The 23,285-nt window shown below is 42.0% G+C and overlaps 1 protein-coding gene across 1 annotated transcript in view; it reads left to right on the top strand.

Moving 5' to 3' along the window:
• COQ8A (coenzyme Q8A) overlaps nt 1-23,285 on the top strand; it is a 571,755-nt gene that overhangs the window by 79,886 nt on the left and 468,584 nt on the right. The window contains exon 2 of the mRNA XM_044059595.1: nt 6,628-6,818. Coding sequence (XP_043915530.1) covers nt 6,645-6,818 — 174 coding nt within the window. The 5' untranslated portion in view covers nt 6,628-6,644. The remainder of the gene's footprint in view (nt 1-6,627; nt 6,819-23,285) is intronic.

Here is a 23,285-nt window from a genome sequence, read left to right as displayed (position 1 = left end):
GGGACCTCAATTTTGTGCTGGAAAAACTCACCATTCCTCCTTTTGAACCAGCAGCTACTGTGAATATAAAATTTCTATCTTGGAAAACGGCTTCTTTTGGCAGTCACTTCAGCAAGAAGGGTTTCAGAACTACAGGCTCTCATGGCAGTGGAGCCTTTCATTACATTTTACCCGGACAGGGTGGCCCTCAGGACCAATCCTTATTTTATGCCTAAGGTGGTATCCATTGTAGCTCTTAACCAGACCATTCACCTGCCAACATTTTACTCGAATCCGCAGAACAAGGGGGAACGGATTCTGCATTAATTGGATGTACACAGACAACTAAGATTCTACTTAAACAGGACCAAATCTCTAAGAAAGTCTGAGCAACCACTGGTAGCATTTGCTGCAGGATCAGAGGGGAAGGCTATATCAAAGCAGACTGTTTCTAAATGGATAAAGCCACTGCATTCATTTCTGCTATTTGCACCATGGTAAACCTGTGCCCAAGGGGATCAGAACACATTCCACCAGGGCTGCCTCTACTTCCAGCAGCTTTTCTCAGAGGGGGCCCAACTAAAGTCATTCTAGAAGCTGCTACTTGGAGCTCTGTTCATACCTTCACAAAGCATTATCATTTACCTTTCTTCTCTAAATCCAGGGCAGGCTTTGCCACTGCAGTCCAGCAGGGCCTTATAGCCGCTCCTAATGTTGTTTAGTTCCATCCTCCCATCCATAGCTTTGGGATTCTACCGAAATGTAATGACTGCAACAGTGAAACACAAAGAACATAGCACAGTTGTATACACTTGCCATAAATGTAGATGTTAGAATGTATTCACTGTTGCAGTCCGGGTTACCCACCCGCCATCCCCCTTTCTCTACCTTTTCTTTCCTTCACTACACTCAAAAGCCTTGTTATTCATTTTTATTGTTTGTGTGTGTGTGTGTGTGTGTGTGTGTGTGTGTGTGTATGTGTCTGTGTGTGTGTGTGTGTGTGTGTGTGTGTGTATGTGTGTGTGTGTGTCTGTGTGTGTATGTATGTATATATATATATATATATATGTATATGTATATATATATGTATATGTATATGTGTATATATATATATATATATATATATATATATATATGTGTATATGTGTATATGTATATGTATATATATATATATATATATATATATATATATATATTTGCTCCCCATTTGAGGGGCACCTGACATCTCGGGCAAGGAAAACTGAATAAAATGGCGTTGGCTGCATGTTTTATACCCCTCACAACCTGACGTCATGGAAAAGGAGAAAGCAACCGATGCAGAACCCAAGACTTTGTTATTCAGGCCGACTGAGGGCAACCTGCCAGCAGATTACCCAAATGTAATGACTGCAACAGTGAATAAACTCTAACATCTACATTTATGGTAAGTGTACACAACTGTACTTTTTCTCCCATGTTATAAAGACATGTGTCTAGAGTGTTCCTTCCAGGGCCTCCGCTGAAAATTGGCTTCATTCCAAGTCTGACTTTCCCGGTTAACAAATTTTAAATAAATTAAATAAAAATTTTGCTGCTGCAGTATGTTGTCATAATTGCTTCCTAAAAAGGGTTTAAGACCACACAGGGCTACATTAATGAAGGGGCTTAAGGAGCTGCAGACTTGTGCCTCTGAAACATGCCCTACTTTAACCATAGGTTCATAAGTTCACCCCAGCCTTCCTCATATCTCTCTCCTGTTCAACTCTGCAAGCCATCCTACCTAACTCTCTGCCCCTAACCTCTCTCTTACAAATCTTTTCATACTACCACCTCTTCTCTCACCCTCAACCAGATTAATCTTTATTGACGCATAGATTTTAACAGTACAATGACTAAGCTTAGAAACCCATTCTCACCCACCTTTTACTACACAATACCACTAGCCCTTGCCCCTCTGTGAAATGTATCTGAATGATTTCTTTATACTGCTGCAGTGTACCTTCATAACTGCCAGTATGGACTAACTAATTACCATTCATGTCAACCTGCTTTTTGTATTTATCTACTTACATTTGTATATACTGTATGTATCAGTATATCTTTTGTGTATTTGTTTTAACTGTGGAGTTTTTCTCCCCGGGTCTCCACTGAAAAGGGCTCTGTCCCAGCTAGACCCACCCGGTCAACAGTACTAGGCTAACTACCACCATGACTTTTATAAATTTAGCCATGCAACCCAACCCAGTTGTCCACATGTAACATGGGTGTCTGTCTGGAGGGGTATGTTAGGGGAGGCTGCTAAAGGTTTAGTGGCAGGGGTGTATTGGGCAGAGACAGACTGTAAATATTCCCTTTCAGAGACATGGGGGGCCAGACAAGGTGTGAATTTTTTGATATCCCATCCAGTGGTCAAAGTTATGTTCGAAAAGGGTTCGGGACTGACTTTGCCTCACATGGATGGGGAGCCTATTCCAGAGCGTGGAGATCCTTTGAGAAACGTATGTCTCGCTAGTGTGTTCTATGTATTACAAGCAAAGTTTAAATCATGTTAATACTCTGGATTCTCTTAGTGAGAAACTTCAGTGGATATTCCAACTGTTATGCCTGGTCAGGTACATGCTAAAGGAGCATTGTATTCCATGACAGGTAAGATAAGGGCTGAATAAAGTGGTACTTTAACTTCCTTGCACCTAGATGCCATACCCTTATAAGGTGGGCAACCTGAAATTTTCTACGATCTTAGCAATGTGTTGATCAAAGGCCAGATTACTGTCTACATATGTTCCCAGATCCCTAACTGCTAGGCCAACTGTTCGATGTAATAATTAACCTGGATGGACATTTTCCTAAAAATCACTGTAATGCATTTCTCCCCATTGAATTTTAATCCATGGTGTTGGCACCAGTCATTTGTCTGTGTTGGATCCTCTTGCAGGATGTTTGTGTTACGGGGTGAAGCTATGATAGCTCCCAATTTTGAAGCTGTGATGGCTCTCAATTTGCAGTGGTCTTCAAACTTGATGAACTAGAAGCCCTTGACATTAGTCTTGGCCTCCAAGAAGTAGATGCCAAGCAGGAGCAGGTCCAGCACAGAGCCTTGAGTTACTCTGCTGGTGACTAATCCCTTGATGAAAGTGGTCTTGCCAGTCCTGAATTCTTGAATCCTGTCTGTAAACCAGCTGGCAATCCAGCAAGTTAGGTAGGGATTCATGCCTAGTTCAATGAATTTGTCAACAGTACCCAAGTGGGGTATCTTATCAAAACACCTTAGCCAGGTCTAGGTAGGTGGTATTCCTCCTCATCCATTGACTTGGTGATCCTCTCAAAGACTTCTACCAGATTAAGCAGGCATTACCTTCCTTTGACAAAACCAAACTGTAATGGGTCCAGTGTCTGTAGGTAGCCAGTTTCTTATTTCCATGGTAATTTGTTCTGTGGCTTTGCATATTAGACTTGTCGGACAAATGGGTCTGTAGTTTCCAGGGTCTGTTGATCCTCCTGTTGCAGTCCGCCATTCAGTTTGTATGTAGACATTTTGTGGCTGTAGTTGAAAAGTGACTGAAGTGGTCCTGATAAGTCACGTTTCAAGGTATTTATGAAGTAAGCCAGATTGTTTTTTGTGCCCTTTGAGGCTGTTTTTTTGGCCTTAGTAAGTGCCACCTTGACCTGCTCCCTGCTAATAGTTGAGGATGCTATGCTAGTAGGGATTTCATGGGGGGAGCAGGGGGATAGGGGGGGTGAAGTTAGAGCTGAATTTATCATCCCAGCAGATTCACTGTCACTCTGCTCGTTGAATGTGGTACCATTTATCACCAGTTCAGCACACTGCTGTGTGTGCTACCTTTAAGGTTTCTGACATAGGTGTAGAAGGCCTTGCAGTTGTCTTTAGTCTGAGGCTATCTTGACCTCATAATTGGCCTTGTTGCATTTAATTAGTCCTGTAGTTGCCCGTTTAGTTTAATTAGACAGCTCTTGCCATTATGGGATTTGCTGTTTCTGATTTTTTGGCCATTACTTTTTGTCCTTTTGTTTTATACCCTGTTAAGGTCCTGATTCTAACAGTGTGGTTTGTTTTTTGGAGTTTTTGTTTGGCCTTACTTTTGGTAGGTACAGCAGCCCCTATGCAGGCATTTACAGGGTTTTTGTAAACAATTCTGCACAAGTTGCTGTGAACCCTTGAGTTTGAAAGGGCATTGAATTTTGTGCAGTTTAGTTTAGAATAGTTCCTAACTGTTACGCTTTTACTGGGTTTTCATTATCAATTTTTATTTTGAAGGAGACAGCTTTGTGATCTGACTTCACCAGTGAGGACTCGACACGGGGGGGGGGGGGGGGTGGACTGCACTGTCCCATATCCGTGAGTACCAAGTCTAGTTTGTTGGTGCACACTCCAAGCAGAGGTTCTGTTTGGTCAACAGTATTTGTGTTGATAAAGTCCAGGAAACATTGTGCCTGCAAGTTGGAAGCAGTGTACATTTCCCAGTTAGTAGTGGAGTAGTTGAAATCTCTCATGAATAGGATATTTGGCCGGATAGCGAGTGCCTCCAGCAAGTCTAGGTATGAGTTGTAGGATTCTTGGGGTCATAAATGGTGACCTATAGCTTGCTAGAGTATCGTAAGGGACATTATCTGTGATGATTTGCATGTGCATGCATTAACAAGACATTATTCTGTTTAACCATCCTAGAGGTGTATTTCTTGCTAATGTGTATAGGCCCCTGCACCTTTAGTCGCTGCCTGTGCATCTAATGGTCTAAATGTGTGGAAGGCATTGAAGCTTTACACTGCTGGAGTGCTGTCTACAGTTTTAAACCATAACTTGGCAACTTCACAGATATCTGTATCCCGCAGGCTGAGGGCAGCTTGTATGGTGTGGAGTCTTAGATGCCCCGTCACTGAGCAGTAACACCTTTAGGTTCCTTAGGGTTTTATAGGCTAAGCTGGTATTTTTATCAATTTGATATTGTCCAAAAATGGCTGTAAGGGGATAAAGTTTTGGCCAGTATCTGGATGCTGGGGGCAGGGGTAGATGCAGGCCATCCTTTGCCAAGCAACATAGTCTATTAAACCATGTCTTCCTATGCTGACAAATATTGAATCGCATTGGAATGGCACCAGAAACTAGGCCAGTTGTTCATACTGTGGCAACATCCTTGACGAAAGCAGAATGCTGTTCATTGCAAGGCATGTACATCTGAAACACACATTTAGAGAGATCCATAATGTCTGTGTTCATGTAGTCCAGTGGGGTACTTCGCAGGTTTACACCCTAATGGACTATGATAAAATCATACTGGTACCTGTGGTGCATTGATGTGAGCGCTTGTGTAATCTGGCTGATCCTGACTTCAGATTAGCAACTAACCATTATTTTCTCCTTGTCCGATCTGGTGATCTGTGTGTTGTCAAGTGGAGTCCCTATAATGGGGGTCCTAGGTGAAGTGTGTACTTGCCTTATGGGTTTATTTCTTGGTGGTTCATGCAAACAGAATGTCTCTAAATAATCTCAGTACCCTGATTTGGATGTTTTTATTCCCATTTCCAGATACTTTCTCACTGTTCCATCTTTTCATGCTGCTGTGGTTAAAGGAGTTTGCTTTCTTGTGAACCCCCCCACACACACACACACACACAAGCACACACTGCTAGCAAGAGTCTTTGGGTGCTGTCCTGCTTGGGAAAGTTGTGTACCATTTCAGTCCCCCCATGTTGTTTTTTTTAGTTCACCTAACTGTAGTGAATTTGGTGACTGCACTTCTGCTCCCCATCCCTGTTTTGGAGTGAGCAAGGGAAACGAACTAAAGGTATGGGGGCCCCTTTTGGCGGCATATTTAGGTTTGTCAGCATTGGAAAGACTAGTGTTTTAGTTATGTTTCTGTAATTTAAGCATGCTACAATTATATTTAACCCATCATAAAATTCACATAGTCTTTGTAAACTTTTTTTTTTTTTTTTTTTTTTTAAGCTGGTAATCTTGCCTCCGCGTAGATGTGAACATTGTAATAAGTTTGTAAAGTGCAAGAAGGGCATCCGCTTTCAGCAGGGTCATTTCTTTTTAAATGGAAAGTTTTATGACAAGGAAAGGCTTGACTTAAAAGATAGAAACACCATTGTATGGCCTTTTTTAAGAAAAAGTGCGAATCGTAATAATTAATGGTGATTTGGGTGTACACAGTCGGACCACTTCCTGAAGAGCTTGTATTACACAGAGTGACACCACAAACGCAGAGCACAGCATATATTTTACTATGGATATCAAAGGTTCTGCTGAGTAGAAGAATTTGGAAGCCCTTTTTACAGCAGTTAATATCCTCCAGTCTCTTACACAGGTAATATGTGAGCAGAGATTTGAATTGTTGATCTGTGTGGCATTAGACTGTGCCCACCATGCATTTCCACTGTTGTATGACAATTAATCTGTGGTCTTCTCAGTAGTGAATTGAGAGTACCAAGCTTTTGTGATGACAAGGGCATCTCCAGACTACAGGACTATACTACATGCTACATGTCTGTGCCCTTTCATGCACTGTTATCCCAGAGAAACAGTTATCGCAGGAGGCAGACACTTGAGCATCTCTGAAATCAAGTTGTGCCGTTTAGAATAATGAATGCTGTGACAGACCTGTAGTCAGATTATTTAACATTATATATATATTTTTTTATCTACAGCCTAGTTGAATCCAGCCATGGCGAGTGACATTATCATGTTAATGAGAGGCCTTGCTAAACTTAGCAAGGCAATTCTAGAGACTCAGACGGGTCAGCTGCAACAATCTTTAAGTGGTGAATCATTCACACTGGCAAGAAACCTACAAGCGACTGCAGAGCAATCCTTAAGTGCAGCAGTTGGAAAACTCCAGGTATTTTTTCTTTTATTTAAACCTGAAAACTCATAGCTACTGAAATAACAGTGATCATTGATAGAATTCACAGTATTGTGTTCTACAATTGTTTTCTAAGTTTTTGCATGTGTACTTATCTTGGCTAGAGTACATATATTAGCAGACCTTTAGTTTGGAATGATCGGGTAGAATCACATGGCGCAGACTAGATATGTTTGCTGTGTGATGTATTAACTAGGATCTGAGAACTACTGAAAATGTGTTGGCTGGACATGAAAGGAGCTAGGATTGGATTGGGTAGCAGTAATGCACGAGTTAGCAGAATATGAAGGACAGTTTGAGGAAAAAAGTGTACAAATACTACAGGTACAGAAAATTATAAGCTTTGAACTGTTCTGAGGTAACGAGATCAGAAAAATAGCAGCATGGGAGACAAAACTATTGGGGATTGGGGATTCAAGTCATTTAATTGTTAAGAAAGAAACTTCTGCACTGCTGATCTCATTTTCTTATTCAGATTTTGAAGTCTTCATTGTTGTACCACTGAGGTATTGAAAAAAAAGTGGAATTTATCGTGTATATGTGAATATTTTCAGAGATGTGTATTCAGAAGGCACAAAGATAGGTGGCCCTCAAACTGCTGCTTCCTTTTGCATATAAATGTAAACTGAAGTACAAATCTTTGCAGCCTCCTGCACTCCATATGCCTTTGCTAAGGCATTGTGGGATTCCAGTATTGCTGTATACAGAAGCATTCTGTATTACTCCTAATCATTTTCTCGAACTTTCCTCCAATTATGGAAGTAAAACGGGATACAAAAGGAATGTTGCAATGTCACCTGAATAATGCTGTTGATTTTCTGACAAAGTAGCACCGCTGTAAATGTATCAGCAATGTGGAGCCACAATTAAATGTCATGTTTTTCTTATCCCTGAAATTGGGTATCTGTTCAGGGATAATAAAAACAGCGTGTGATCAGTTCCACCAAGTAGCTTCTGTATTGCAAGAAATTACCCCTTCAACATTAATAAATATAACATTTAATTCTTTTCTGTAGTGATTTTATTTATTTATTTATTTTTTAAGTGTTTTGTTGACCAGGTTAGTCTTGCTAGGCTAGCAGCCTTTCTTCATGGGGAGACCTGAACTGGTATTACTCAAGGAAATTTGGCCAGGGCATCAGGGAACTTCTGCCTTTTTCAGAAGCTGCTGTGGTATCTTTTACATCAGCCTGAGCTACCACCGAGTCCTCAAGCTGATGAGACCTGAGTTTAGCATCTCATTCAAAAGATGACACACTCAGAAGTGCAGCACCCCCATTATGCTGAACTGCATTGTTAGTAATTACCTACCTGGTGTGGGAATAGAACCCATAACCTTGTGCACCAAAGATGTGCTGCCTTTTGTGATGGTGACACTATATGGAATGTGGGCATGTTACCCAGTAAATGTTGTAGTGCAGTCATTTCATACTCTGTTTTTCTTGCGTAATTGGTAGAAAGTTTGGCAATTTGAGAGCAATGTCGAGTACTGTGTGCTGTTGTTACAGCACCACTGAATTTCTACAAATACTCTTCTATAGGATGTGGAGTACAGCGGACTTTAATGATTTTTAATTTGTTTCACCTTTAAAGAAGCAGAACAGTTCCTAAAAAAAATGCCAGTACCTGAGCTGTATGTAGTTGTAGAAAGGAGTAGTTTTACTGGAGCTTACCTTGCCTTCACAGTTATGTGAATATCAAGAGAAAGGTAACAAGGACTACCTACGTGTTCACTGTCATATGGCATATACTGTGCACATACATATAAATTTTGTTACTGAATCCTTTTTGGAGAAATGTAGTAACTTCATTCCATTATCATAAGTGATAGTATATGTGATAGTATCATATATTTGTAGCTTTAATGCAAAATTTTGACCATTGTCCATTGAGAAGCTTGAAAGCTGTTGCTCCTTGACTTCCTGTCATCCAGATCAGTGCCCTGGCGATGTTTAAAAGCATGTTAACTACTAAAACATGAGCTTATGTAGGCATGAATGATGTTGACTGTCACAAAGCCTGTTTCCTTTCTTAACAGCCCTTGTGTTAGGCAGATGAGACGAGGATCAGTAGATGGACGAAAAGTTAGACGCAGGTCATCGAAATAATGTATGTGAGACTGAAGGCAGTGATGAAGGTTGTAGTCTGTGCTTACTTGTATTTTACGTCATCAACTCTTTTGATAAAATGTTATTTAATTGTAGTAAAACAAAGTTGCATTATATGTTATGATGGGTCTTGTGATGATAGGAGGTACTGCCAGCCATGCCAGGAGAAGTAGGGCAGTGGATTATAAAATATGCCAGCACCACTAGCTGGAATTTAGTGAAGAATTCTACATCATTTTATATATCAAACTGATTTGTACAGATGCTTGTGTTTAAAAATGTATTTGTAAAGTTGCCTGTGTTAAAATGTATCAACTGTGTGCCCTGCTGGAAAGAAAAGTACATGTATTTTTGTAACTCAATTAAATATATATATTTTCACAGAGGATACTCGAAGAGAAGAGCTTAATCTCAAACTTCAAAAATAGTAAGACAATTTAAACTACTAGGCCTAAGCCATAAAGATGTTAATCCCACAGTTCTGAATCGAGGCAGACACCGTGTCTGTGCTAGATAGTAATTTGTAGCTTGTGTAGGAAGAGTGGAATGGTTTTATTGTTTTATGACTTCCAGATGTTTTAATAAGGTCTAATGTGTATTGTAGTACATAGGTGCTAAACCCTGGCATTGTCTAGTGATGGGGGAATAGTGTGGGAAAGATAACCAGATGTGTGTGATATCATTCTGTAAGCCAGAAATAATTATTTATTTATATATTTTATTTTTACATTTGTTAACCGGGTTAGTCTGTCTGGGTTCTTAGAAGCCCTTTTTCAGCAGAGACCCGAGGAGAAAAGCTCCCAAAAAAAAAGTTTAAGTAAACAAATAGTAAGAACAAAGATAAACACAGATCACATTTTAATTGGATATTAATAGGAGATTGCTCTCAGTATTCTGTTTTCTGTCTTGGATCTGACAGCAAGGACAACTCACCCACATCATCCTGCCTTGCTCTATTCAGTAAATAGGAACAGTAATTCTCTAGATCGGTCAGAAAAATATAGTGGGAATAGTTAAGTATTATTTTTTCTGTAACTGTGTGACTCTTTCTTTCCAGCTCCATTATTAATATTTCCTGTGACTGAAACTCTTGTGTTTACTGTAAATAGCTGTATTTTCTTGTTCTTTTATTATTAAATATATTTATTATTTTCATTGTGACTGATCTTCCTAGAAAAATATTTAAGTTTTGAGAGTATTTGCATATATTTATTTTGTGATGACTCTGACCACTCCTGAAAGCCTTGCTGTTTGGTCATCATTACCATTTGTATTAATATTAACTTCGCTCAGTATAATTGGATACCCTTTTAAGAGCCTTATAGTTGCTGACTGGTGGCAGTGAAGGGGCATACATAGTAAACCTGTGCTAGCCTTTCCCAGGTGTGTGTGTGTGTGTGTGTGTGTGTGTGTGTGTGTGTGTGTGTGTGTGTGTGTGTGTGTGTGTGTGTGTGTGTTACCTACTTGGAGCAGGGACATGAAGCACTGGTTTCACAGAGTGAGTGAGTGGTGGAGGACTTGGCTTGGGCATTATGCTGAGGACTTACCTCTGCAGCTGTACCAGTGGGGAGTCTTACTGGTGACCTGGAGAGAGACTGATAGAGAAATCAAGATCCTGGGCTGACTGTGTTCCCTGTGTGCCCTTAAGGGAAATTGTGCTTGATGCAGAGAGGTCTTCATCTGGGAATACTGCGTGTTGTTTATCTTTTCGGCTTTTCCCAGTTAGGGGTTGCCACAGCGGAACTCTGGTCCGCTAATGATTGGCAGTCGCTTTTTATGGTGCCGAGTTGCCAGCCCGACACCTAACCTTCAGCGAAGGCACACCCATTCACGCATGTCTTTCGGAGGCCACTCGACCACAGGGAGACTCCACACAGAAGACACTCCAGCCAAGAATCGAACAGGATAACCTCTTGCTGTGAGGTAACAACGCTACTGCTGTACCACCTCCGATATCTGGGAATACGGAGTGTATCCATTTGTATTACAAGTAAACGTCCGTCTTCAGTGTCAGTGGTGAGATTCGGACTCCTTGATTACTGGCCCAGAGTGGGGATGTCACATGTCTCCCCAAAGATTTGGAAAGGGGCATTAATATTTTTGTACTGCTTGACATATGTTGCAGAGAGAAACATATAACTTATGAAGACCAGTTGTTTATATCAGTTCTTCACATCAGAGTCTACAAAAATATGTACCCCTTTACCCAAGTAGGAAGGCATTTTAGGAGATTTTGTAGAAGTGAAGATTACAGGGTTCTGACCTTTTACAGTGTGTGTGTAAGAGTGGGTGGAGGGGCAAAACCTCCACAGGAAAAAAATAAGATAATGTCCCATTTCACATTATGAGGTTGTGCACTAACGGTGTTGGGCTCGTTATCAGCCTTAACAAAATTGGCATCCTATTGTAGGATTAAATTCATTTTCTCACTGGTTTCCCAGCCACATTAGAAATGTCACTGTCTGTAAGTTTTTATGTCTCTGATATTGAGGAACCTTCGTGATGGTTGTCATGGCTGGGTTATCCCCACCACTAATGAGCATTTGACACTTTTTTCCCCCCCAAAGTTCCTGTACTTGAGAACAGATGCCTTTGATGCTGCATGCTTTTAAGTTGCATGTTGAAGAAAGTTGAAAACTTCTCGTGAGATTAGTGAGAGAGTTTGTCTACACTGGTGTGTAGGTCAGAGTTTTACCTGAGATTGTGCTTGAGGGATTGGCTGAGGCTGATGCCTCTTGAGGTAGATCTGCATGGTCTGGGATTACCTAAAGTAGTGGGGAATTGTTTCCATTTAGAAGTTCTATATATGTGTGAGACTTGAAGCCTTATGGAGATATGGCCCCTGATCCTACCTTTGGAACACAGTAAATATTCTGGGATATCCCTGTTCCTTATTTTCGTGGTTCCATGACTGCTCAGTTTGATTAGAGTGGCCCCTTGATCTAACTAATTATAGATTAGGTGCTCTCAGGGCTGACGTTTTCTTACCTAGGCCTGTGGTTCCACACATCTAGACTTGTTATCCTTGGCTGACTGGGAATTGCATGGTGAAACTTGCACTGGGGTCTGACACCCAACACCAAGATATAGATATTTGAGTTCTTTATTGGTATCGTATTGGTGAGCAATATGTTACTGTTCTATGTTACACTGTTATCAAAATCCACAGCTGTCTTTTAGTATTTCCTCAGGCAAAATCAGTAGCTGTGGACAGTTGTGGCAGAAAGGTATGGCAGAAGGAAAAAGGATTGTTATGTCATGTGGTATCTCGGGTATGCAGTATCTTCATTAATTGCACACTAGGTCTTTATTTTTTGTTAAGCAAGTACATTTTCTGATTTGAATGAGTGGAAATTTATAGACTGTGTTCTTTGGTAATGTCTTTGATATGATTCATTGTGACCTTTTGGACTGTATCATGCTGTCATGGACACCCCATTTAAGGTCAGATTGCTGTTTGGAGAGTCATCTCAGGCGGACATTGATGACTTGACTGGTAAGGCTGTTTCTTCTTTTGATTCTCATTTTGTCCTGATAATCTTAGATGTTATAGAAAGAAGATGGCCATAAACCAGAGGGTATGAGCCAAGTACCAGGCAAACCTGCCTGTTCAAAACACAAGTGGTGGTTCCATTTGTTTGCTCAGATTAGACAGCCATTAACTGTGGCATGTGGGTTCCAAACTTCATTGAACGAGTCCACATTTTAGAGCTGTTTGCAACTGCCATAGCTGCATATTCTCCTCTGATAGATTAGTCATTTTCGGGGAAGTCATGCCTCAGCTACTGCTTGCCACAGGGACAGTGAGATTAATTCTGCCTGTGTGGATGAGGAGATATGCTTTCAGCAGTGACTAGTGACTGTGAAGCAAGAGGTTGCAAGAAGCAACTGAATTGTTAGAGTAAGTTGAATGGGGTGGGTCTGTATTATGGCATGTCAGTGATTTAACTATGATCAAGCAGTAGTTGGACTTTGTCACATTCATCCACAGACTGCTGTTCAGTACTAATTTACTGTTATTTTATTACCTGTATACAGCTCAGCTGTATTGCTTTGATCAAATAAAAAAATAAATGGCCACAGTAATGTATTTTAGTTTGTTTTACTCAAAACCACACTAGCTCTGACACACTTCCTCAAAGAATGTTTGACTATGATAAAATGACAGCAGGGGTCAGTTTCATCCACAGACTACCTCCTTGCACATTACCAATAGCCATATTGACTGCATATACCTCAAATGTCTTACTCTGTTAAAATGAGTCCATAAGTACTTGGCCACAGTAATGTCTTTTTTTGGCTTGTTGCTGTGAGATGCATACTGTGCAGTGATTTTATGTCTGTGGTTTAAATGAAAGAATTATGAAAGTTGGGGGCTCCAAATCGCATTGTTTTCTACTTTGAAAATATTTGTTGCAGTTCAGTTATGTTCTGCTATGGTTGACCTGCTCTAATGGCCTTTCCTGGGGGTTAGAATTCAGAAACTGTATCTGAAGCAGATCTTTTGGAGGTGTGAGCATTCCAGAAAATGATTTGCTCATTATTTAAGACGTGGCAGTTCTTCCCCCCTCTTCTGCTTTGTTACAGCAGGGAAGGGGGTTTACAATGGACATGTTCTCTCTTCTGTGGCAGGGGGTATTCCTGCATACCTTCCTACTATTCCTGACAATCCAATACTACTACAGAGAGTTCAGAGAAAAGAGAGCAATTATGGCCCAATAGCACCAAGAAAGGCATTTGAGGCTCGCAGGAAACTACACTGGCTTTTCTCACAGGATTCCCCCAGTTTGAGCACCCTCTGACTCCACCTGAATGCATAGCTTGTGTTGTAGATCCTCCGACTTCCCAGCCATTGTAGCATGGTGTTGAGAAGTGTTTGAGACTGTTCAGAAGCAACCTACCTGTCAGATTTGCTCTTCCAGGTGAAAGAAAGTTCTTAGGTTCTCTGTTGGGACAGGACAGTCCCTGATGCTGCTGCAGCTGGTAATCTCAAAGGTTATCCAGACCTGTCTCAGACATGGGTATGATTTGGGCAGCACAGGACAACAGCATGCATGAGCTACTTTTGCCTCTGTTAACCTTGTGGAGGGCAGAACTGTGGCCAGGCATTGGCTGGTTAAATAGGTCCTTAAAGATGTTCTAAGTCTCTGCCCTCCTTTGAAGAACCCTTCCTTTCTTTGGGAATTATCTTTCCGACTGACTGCTTGCCCAATCCAAATCCACTGTTGACAATGTTGAAGTTCTGTATTGAAAACATTTTTGCATGTGACTATAACTTCTGCTTGCAGGATCTCTGAGCTGCATTCCCTTTTCATGTAGGAAACCATTTCTGGCCACTCTGTCATCTCTTCAAGTTCAAGTCTGTCCTTTTGGAGTCACTGAGAGGAAAACTGAAGGCCCTCCTTTTCTGGATTCAGAGGATATTGTCTTAACACTGTCCACAGCAATTCTGGTGCATCCCCTTTTGAAGCATTGTCTTTTAGCTGCAGTGGATGCCATGGTGAGGGTAGCAGGAATGGTGATGTGCCTGTGTAGGATCCTGTAGCTGAGGTCTATTCCACTTGGAAGACAAATTTAGGCAGATTTCAGCTTGACAATTCCCTTCAGCAATAGTTTTTTGATTGTGGTAGGAGTCCCGATTGTCATGTTTACATTTAATAAGCTAGCCTTGCCCACCTGTCTTGGGGTCTGCTTCCCTCACCAGTGATCTATTCTTATTCTTCCAAGAGGAGGGGCCGCAGTGATGTCTGAGGCACACCACCTTCCTTTCATCTTTGTGGATTAAGCCGCCTTATTGGGGCCTGCTGTTGAGTACTGGCAGAGGAGAGGGATTGCTGTGACTTGGATGCTCTCCCTTCTTCCATGGGTTCCTGCCTTTCACCATTTTCACAGTGGGTCCATTCTGTTGTGAAGTTGACCTAGACTTGCCATGATGTTTTTCACAGCCTCCTGTCTGGGTACCTCTCACTTCTTTAGCAAGGTTTGCAACTTACTGTTCTGAAGGCTTGCAAAGTGAAGGGGGCTTATTGTTTTACTGCTTGGTTAAGGTTCTTATGTCCTGGATTTCATTGTTTTTTGGCAGTGTCCAGTAGGAAGGCTAAAAATGTAGTTGCAAGTCTTTCACTTAAGTTCTTCTGGGAACAGCTCTCCATATGGATGGTGTGGGGTATCTTATACCATCATGGTGATTTGCTGCAGGAGTATGGAAATGGCTTTGGTCCTTCTTAAGGACTAAGCAGATCTGCAGTTGATCCCTCTTTTCAGGCTAAGATTGAGGTCAACCTCCCGACTGCTCACACAGTCCCATCTCATTGTGATTTTCCTGTTAAGGAGATGTGAACTTGGTTTACTACCTGTCTTTTCTACTAGTGTGGATCCTTTGGCCCAGTGGAATGTGGGATCAGTTGGGGTTCATCTCCCTTTCTAGTGACATGGCCTTATTGAGGTGTTCATTTTTTATGTGTTGCTAGGGAAGATTGACCTTCCCTCAGCCATAGGGGAACAAGCGCCTTTATTTTCATTTCTTCTGAGAAGGCCAGTGATAGTGTACAGATTCTTCAGTCAGTTCCCTGTAACTTGCTGGAGGAGATGGGCCTACCCCACCCCCAGTTGGAGGGTAATTTTATTTTCCTTTCTTCTAAGGAAGTTGTCCTGAGTGTAGACAGTTCATTCTCCTGGGTCTCTGTGACCAGAAGACTTGATAGGGGTCCTCTCTCCTGAAAGAACTAGAACCTTTATGGTGGTGTCTCTGTACCCCCCCACCAGTACTTGGAGTAGGAGGTCTTCAGTTGCCTTTGACACTGATTGGGCATTATGCACCTGACACTGGCTGTGATTTACTTTATGCATTTTTAAATAGCAGCTTTCTATGTTTGCTTGGTCTCCATTGACAGGCTTGTTCACTGTGGCATGTTGGGTCATGTTTCTTTTTCAGTTATTTCTCCTGCCCAAGTCCTTGAAATCTGTTTTTATGTATAGCCAATACTTCTCCATCTGTCTTGCTGGTCACGGTGGGGTCTTTCAACACCTTCCACCCTGGTGGTTTTACTGTCTTGGATTCAGCCCAACCATAGGTAGTTTTTAGGAGGGGCTTTCTTTAAACGCAAGCAGATATGTTCTTACTTTATCAGTTGATCTTTGAAGAGAATCCTCCTTGATGGCATAAGGGGTACTCTTTCTTCATCCCTTGCAAGTGAGACCTCCTTTCTAGCAGGTCCTAGCCATTAGAATTCACCACAAGGAAGGCAAATATGTACCCGTGTTCAAGTTGCTTCTTGAAATTCCATAGACCATAATTGCAGTCCTCGAAATAGAGCAAATACAAATGTGAGCGATGAAGAAATAGACCAGGTTGACTGAAGTATTTCTGGTTCTGTCCCCTATTCCAAGATATAGCAGTCTCTGATGTATGTACAAGCAGCAAGAATCATGGGGGCTCCATATGGTATGGAAAGGTAAACCATTTCCTTCAGAAAAACTTTAAAGGTGTAACAGTGTGTTTAAGAATTTACTTTTAAGTCTCGATTCACAGCATCATGCATCTCAGTTCTGATAGGAAGATTTGTGTGTCACTTGTTGGAAATGGAGGTGGAAAATCTTTGTTCTTAGTTTGCAAGAAGATGCTCACTAGTAACAGGGAAGTCAGTCTGGTGCACAGAAAAGATGTGCGCACATATTTATGTCATGGCATTCATGGGTCTGCAGTAACTTTCAGAAGATTGGGTATGAATGCTTATTGATTGAGAAGGTAAGCTCAAGCATAGGAACCCATCAGGGAGGGGCAATTTAGAATAACTGACATGGGTAGGAACTTGTGTTCTGATTGTGTAATATTTTCTTGCTTAGTTGCTTCCTTGACCTGTGGAGAAGTGCTGAAAGAGGTCGTAGGCTGTCACTGCCAGGGTATTGATCACATACACTTAAGTTGATTCTTGATCATATGTACTTATCTGTAGATCTTTTGGTGCATAGCTGACTGCGGAGTCTGAATGAATTATTCAACAAATATGATGAAAATGTTATTTTTACCTGCCTGACTTTACAGGTGTCCTGGCAAAATATATTTGTTTTACACTTCTCTGAGTGTTGAGGAATATACACTGTGTTCTAATGATGATTAAAGGGATTCCAAGAGTTGTAAAAAATAGTGATGTGAACTTTGACCTAAGCTGATGCTGTTTACAGTGAGTGGTTTTCAGTATTACCTAAAACTGAAATGGGTCCAGTTTAAATCGGCCTGTTAGTCCATTAAACATTCTTATAGCTAGTTAGTACAGCAATTAGACTTGGTCTGCAACACATTTAAAATTTAACCTCATGATGAGCTTGTTTGCTTTCTGTTAAGAAATATACAAATTTTCTTTCCTTATTAAATCCTTTGCTTTTTACAGCAGCTTAATCTACCCTGTAAAACTTGCATGTTTTGGACACTTGCTTCACTGTTACTGTTTTGCCTCAGTCCATTTTCACAGATGTTCTTAGTGTTTCACTGTTGCAGTCATCACATTTGGGTTATCTGCTTGCAGGTAGCACTCAGTCGGCCGAAATAACAAAGTCTTGGGTCCTGTGTCGGTTGCTGTCTTTTCTTCCATGACGTCAGGTTGTCAGGGGTATAAAACATGCAGCCAACATCATTACATCAGTCTTTCTTGCTGTGCGGTGCCTGAAGCAGTTCGCAAGTGCCAGTCGGCCGACTCCAGAAATTTTCGTTTTCGAGTTTCAGAACCAAAGTCTTCAACTAAAAGCCAAGTTACCCCATTGGGGAAACTTTTTTTTTTTTGCTCTAAACCGATGTCAGTAAAAGTAAATAATTGCATTTCTTGTGGAAAGCAAATGCCTCATAAAGATTTTCATTCGTACTGTATTCCTTGCCTAGACCCTGACCACGACATACCTCGCTGTCGGTTTTGTGCCTTATTTAAACCACAAACTATCCTTCGTCAGTATATTTGTGCTTCTAAATTTTTTGGTGCTCGGTTCAGTTATCCTGATATGTCTTCGGTAAGCCATCCAACTATCAACATTCCGAAGAAACGCAAAGATAAAGACAGACAGGCCACCCAGTTCGCTGGTACTCAGTGAGGTGCTTTCGCAGCCCCTGATGCCCGCTACATCAGATTCGCAAGGCTCTACTGAGACCCATTCTGAGTCTGGTATGCTGCAAGATGCTTCAACTGTGGAACCTGCAGATGTCTCTACCTTGGATGGGTCCGGAGTCGCTGTGCAGACACCGGCTTCTCAGGGTGTATTCCGGCCTACTGACTTTCATATTAAACCGGTGCCATCTTCTTCTTCAAGGCCTAAAACTCGAACCATGCCTAGAAAACAGACGCCCAAACAGTGTGGTCCGGCCTCTATGCCTAAAGAACAAATGATAAGAATGACTGAAGACCTTATTACTTTAATCAGGGGAAGCCAACCTTCCCCCTCTAAGAGACCTAGGACTGAGTTTGCTTATGATACTTTTGACCAGGATTCTGAAATTTGTTTCCTCTGATGACCAGGATTTACCCTTATCTACATATGAGGATTCTGATGCTGAGGACTCTCTTCCCTCTGCTTCCCCCCCGAGAGGATTTCTCTTTTGGTGAAACCTTGCATACTCTCAGGGAGCTTTTTTGTTGGGAAAGTCAGGATTTCACTGATTCTAAAAAAGAGGCTTAGGGATTTCTTACTCCTGCCCCAGCACATGCCTTTAGCTATACCTCCTGTACTGGACATTGTTGATGCCTTTTCGAAATCTAGCATGGCCCCTGACTCTTTACCTCCTGCTTCCATAAAACCTGATAGATATTACCAAGTTCCTGACTCTCACAAGCTCCTTTTCAAAAATCCTCCTAAAACCATTTCACAGGGACCCAAGGGCATTAAATCCTACCCCCTCTGATGGAGACTCCAGGGCGCTGGATAGATGGGGTAAGAAGGTATACACTTATGCAACTTTGGCCATTAGGGCCTTGAATCGTCAGTTTCATATGTTAAAGTATCAGCTGCATATTATTGGATTGCTTAAACAGAAAATGATGTTGACTCCTGATTGTGCTGAAAATAAGGATTTACAGGATTTTATACATTCTGCTGAACAAGTTGGTAAACATAAATTGCAATGTGGTTTTGATTCATTAGAGGCATCTTGCAGGGCTGCGGTAACTGGGTCTGTACTTAAAGGCATGCTTGGCTTAAAGAGCAATCCTTGCCAGATCGTGTTAAAGCGAAATTACTGGATGCTCCCTTAAATCAGGGCCACCTGTTTGGCAACAAGGCAGAAGAAGTTCTTAAAAAGATGGGGAAAAAGCTAAATCTAGACTTTTTGCAAGTGTAACCTCCAAGATTTAGTAGGCATTGGTCTTCTAAGAATTGGTCCTTTCCTGCCTCTTCCAGACCTTCTCAGTCCAAACCCAGATCCAGCAGAGCACCCAGGCTTCAGTCTCAGGGGACGCACAGGACTAAGCAGTGGGGGGCCTCCACTTCTAAATTTGGGAGTAATAAAACTCCCCCCTATGGTAAACTGTCTCAACGAGTTATTTTTAAAACTTCCAAGCCCTTCTCAACTGACTGCCCCTTTGGGGGGAAAGATTGCACTTCATGCAAAGAACTGGGGATTCATTACCCAGGATAAATAGGTTTTAAATATAGTGTCCCAAGGATACAGATTTCACTTCCACACGTCACCAACTCCAAGCGGTTGGCCAGATCTACCTCCAAAGCAGTGAGCAGAGGCCCAAAAGCAAGTAGTCTCTCTTTTAAGCATAGGGGCTATTCAGTTGGTACCAGAAGAGAAAAAGGGACAAGGTTTCTACTCGAGATTTTTCCTGGTACCCAGAAAAGACAATTCATGGCGTCCTATTCTGGACCTGCCTACTCTAAATACCTTTTTGGTGATTCCAAAATTCAAGATGCTGACTCTTCACCAGTTGCTTCCTATGCTAAGCAAAGATGCCTGGTTGGCAACACTAAATTTAAAGGAAGCATACCTGCACATCCCAATCGGGGAATCTTGCAGAAGATAGCTATGCTTCAAAGCAGGCTACACGCACTATTAGTTCTCTCCACTGCCCTTTGGCTTATCTACTGTGCCCAGGGTATTCACAAAGTGCCTAGCTCCAGTCATTGTATTTTGCAGCCAAAGAAATATTCAAATATACCAATACCTGGACGATTGTCTAATTCAGGCAAAAAACCAGGATGTACTTTTGAATCATCTGACTTTTGTACAGAGGGTGCTAACTTGTTTGGGGTACACCATAAACAAAAAGAAATCACACCTGGTACCCTATCAACAAATTTAATATTCCTGGGAGCAAGCTTGAATACAACTTCCCAAATGGCTTTCCTCGTGTCTACTTCAAACAAGTGGTCCCAAAAACACTGCTATCTGCGAGGCAAGTACTACAAACAAGTGGTCCCAAAAACACTGCTTATCTGCAAGGCAAATACTACAAGCCTTGGGGTTCATGGCCTTCCTGCATTCTTCTAATTCCATATGCAAGACTGCATATGAGGAAACTACAATGGTATCTAAAAAGCCTATGGTGTCAACATTGTCAGGATCTAGAAGCAATGATTCCTATCATTACTTGTCTATGATTAGAGTTCCTTTGGTGGGCAAAGGCCTGCCACCAAAACAAGGGACTACCATTCACACTACCCCCTGCCGCCCAAACCCTAATAGACAGATCAGACTATGCTTGGGGGGGCGCACCTGGCAGGGAAGTGCATTCAGGGCAAATGGAACCCGATTCAAATGCACCTTCCCATCAATCATAAAGAAATGTTAGCTGTACAGAATGCTCTGACCGCCTTCAAGGACCATATTCTTCCAGGACAATTAATGGTAAAGACGGACAACACCACTGTTATATGGTACGTAAACAAGCAGGTGGCTATACATTCTTACCCCCTCTGCAGACTATTCATGGCATTGTGGAACACAGCCTTGAGCTACCCAAGTACATCTAAAAGCTCGATTCCTGCCAGGAAAAGTAAATACACTGGCAGATGGACTAAGTAGAACCATCAGGACCCACACGAGTGGAAATTGGAACCAAGGATTTTCAACATGTTGACAAGCAAATGGGGGAGCCCAGATATAGACCTGTTTGCCTCCCCCCAGAACTTGTCAATTGGAAAAATTTTGTGCAAGGACTCCCCACAGACAAGCTTGGAAAGTGGATGCTCTGTTCTTCAGTTTATGCCTTTCCTCCTCTGCCTCTGCTCTCCAAAGTACTACTAAAGAACAAACAAGACAAACCAAGGATGATTTTGATTGCACCAGCCTGGCCATACCAACACTGGTACCCCCTCCTGCGCAGTGTGTCACTGTTGGCCCCATGGCACCTGCCTCAGACTCCTACCCTGCTGTCTCAGCAGGAGAACCAAATTCTGCAACCTCAGCTTCAAACACTGAACCTAGCAGCCTGGCTAATTATCTAAGCTTTCCTTTACCATCCCTCAGTAAACCAGTGATGGATGTCATTTTATAGGCAAGGAGGCCTAGTACTAGAAAATGGAAAAGATTCTTTGCCTGTAACCAATCTCAAGGGATGAGCACAGCAGTGTCCAATTTACCTCGGATTTTACAATACTTAACTGAGAGGCTTCACAAGGGCCTGTCTTTTTTTTTTCTCAGTAAAAATTCACGCCTCAGCCGTTTTAGCTCATTATAACACAGAACCTCCCCCTTCTCTCTTCTGCTGCTCAAGCAGTTCCTCAGAGGGGCCAAAAATTTAAGACCACCCGGGAGAGCTCCAACTCCAGCCTGGGACCTTAACTTTGTATTTGAGAAACTCGACCCTTCCTCCTTTCAAGCCAGCTGCTTCTGCAGATTTAAAATTCCTTTCTTGGAAAACAGCTTCCCTTTTAGCCATCACTTCAGCAAGAAGGGTATCTGAATTACAGACCCTTATGGCAGTGGAGCCTTTTGCGACTGCGGTGGTGGTGCTGCGGTAGCGTTGTGGCCTCACAGTTAGACATTGCCTGTTCGATTCTCAGAGCGTCTTCTGTGTGTCGACATGCGTGAATGGGCGTTCCTTCGTTGAAGGTTGTGCGTTAGGCCCGGCAAGCCAGCACGTAAAACTCTACTGCCAATCATTCGCGGACCGGAGTAACCGGGAAAAGCCGAAAGAGACAAACAAATGGCAGTGGAGCCTTTCATCATCTTTCATGTGGACAGGGTGTCCGTCAGGACCAATCCCTCTTTCATGCCAAAGGTGGTATCCAGTGTGGCCTTTAATCAGTCCATTCATTTGCCTACCTTCTTTCCTAATCCACAGAACAAAGGGAAACGGATACTGCACTCCTTAGATGTGTACAGACCATTTAGATTCTACTTGGACAGATCTAAACCTCAAAAGAAATCTGAACTGCTGGTGGCATTTGCTGCAGGGACAGAGGGGAAGGCTATTTCAAAGTGAACTATCTGTAAATGGATAGGCCATTGCATTCACTTCTCCTATAAGCACCATGGAAAACCTATCCCACAGAGGATCAGATCCCACTCAACCAGGGCTGCATCTACCTCTACAGCCTTTCTCAGAGGCGTACCTACCAGGGACATCCTAGAAGCTGCTACCTGGGTTATGTACATACTTACACCAAGCATTACTATTTGCCAGTTTTTTCTCTAAATCCAGAGTTAGCTTTGCCACTGCAGTTTTGCAGGACCTTATAGCTGGTCCTAATGCTATCTAAATTCCTCCTCCTCCCATCCTTAGCTTTGGGAATCTACCCAAATGTAATGACTGCAACAGTGAAACATGAAGAACATAGTACATTTGCGTACACTTAATAAATGTAGATGTTTGAGTATATTCACTGTTGCAGTCCTGGTTACCCTCCCTCCAGCCCCCTGACTTCGTTTGGCTATACTTCTTCTCTCCTTTTCAATGCTTAAAAGCTTTTTGGTGCATTTGCTTTTTTGTTTGAGGTATAACCTTGTATATTTATAGATTTAATTGCTTCCCATTAGGGGGGCACCTGACATCTGGGGCAAGAAAAACTGATGTAATGACGTCTGCTGCATGTTTTATACCCCTGACGACCTGCCGTCACGGAAGAAGAGACAGCAACCAACGCAGGACCCAAGACTTTGTTAATCAGGCTGACCTGAGGGCTACCTGCATGCAGATAACCCAAATGTGATGACTGCAACAGTGAATACACTCGAACATCTGTATTTATGGTAAGTGTACACAACTGTACTTTTTCCAGTTATTGTTTGATGTACTTCATACTTTGTTTATTTGGATTAAGCTTTGTAGGCTACCTTCCCTAGTCTGCTTTAAGGGTTGATCTCTCTTATTGTTGAAGAATGGTGCTGGTTTCACATAGTGAAAAT

The sequence above is a fragment of the Protopterus annectens genome, chromosome 1.part2 (genome assembly GCF_019279795.1).
Source record: "Protopterus annectens isolate FY-2018-M chromosome 1.part2, PAN1.0, whole genome shotgun sequence".
NCBI lineage: Eukaryota > Metazoa > Chordata > Ceratodontiformes > Protopteridae > Protopterus > Protopterus annectens.
The sequence above is the reverse complement of the archived record's forward strand: the minus strand, read 5'-3'. Positions and strand labels throughout refer to the sequence as shown.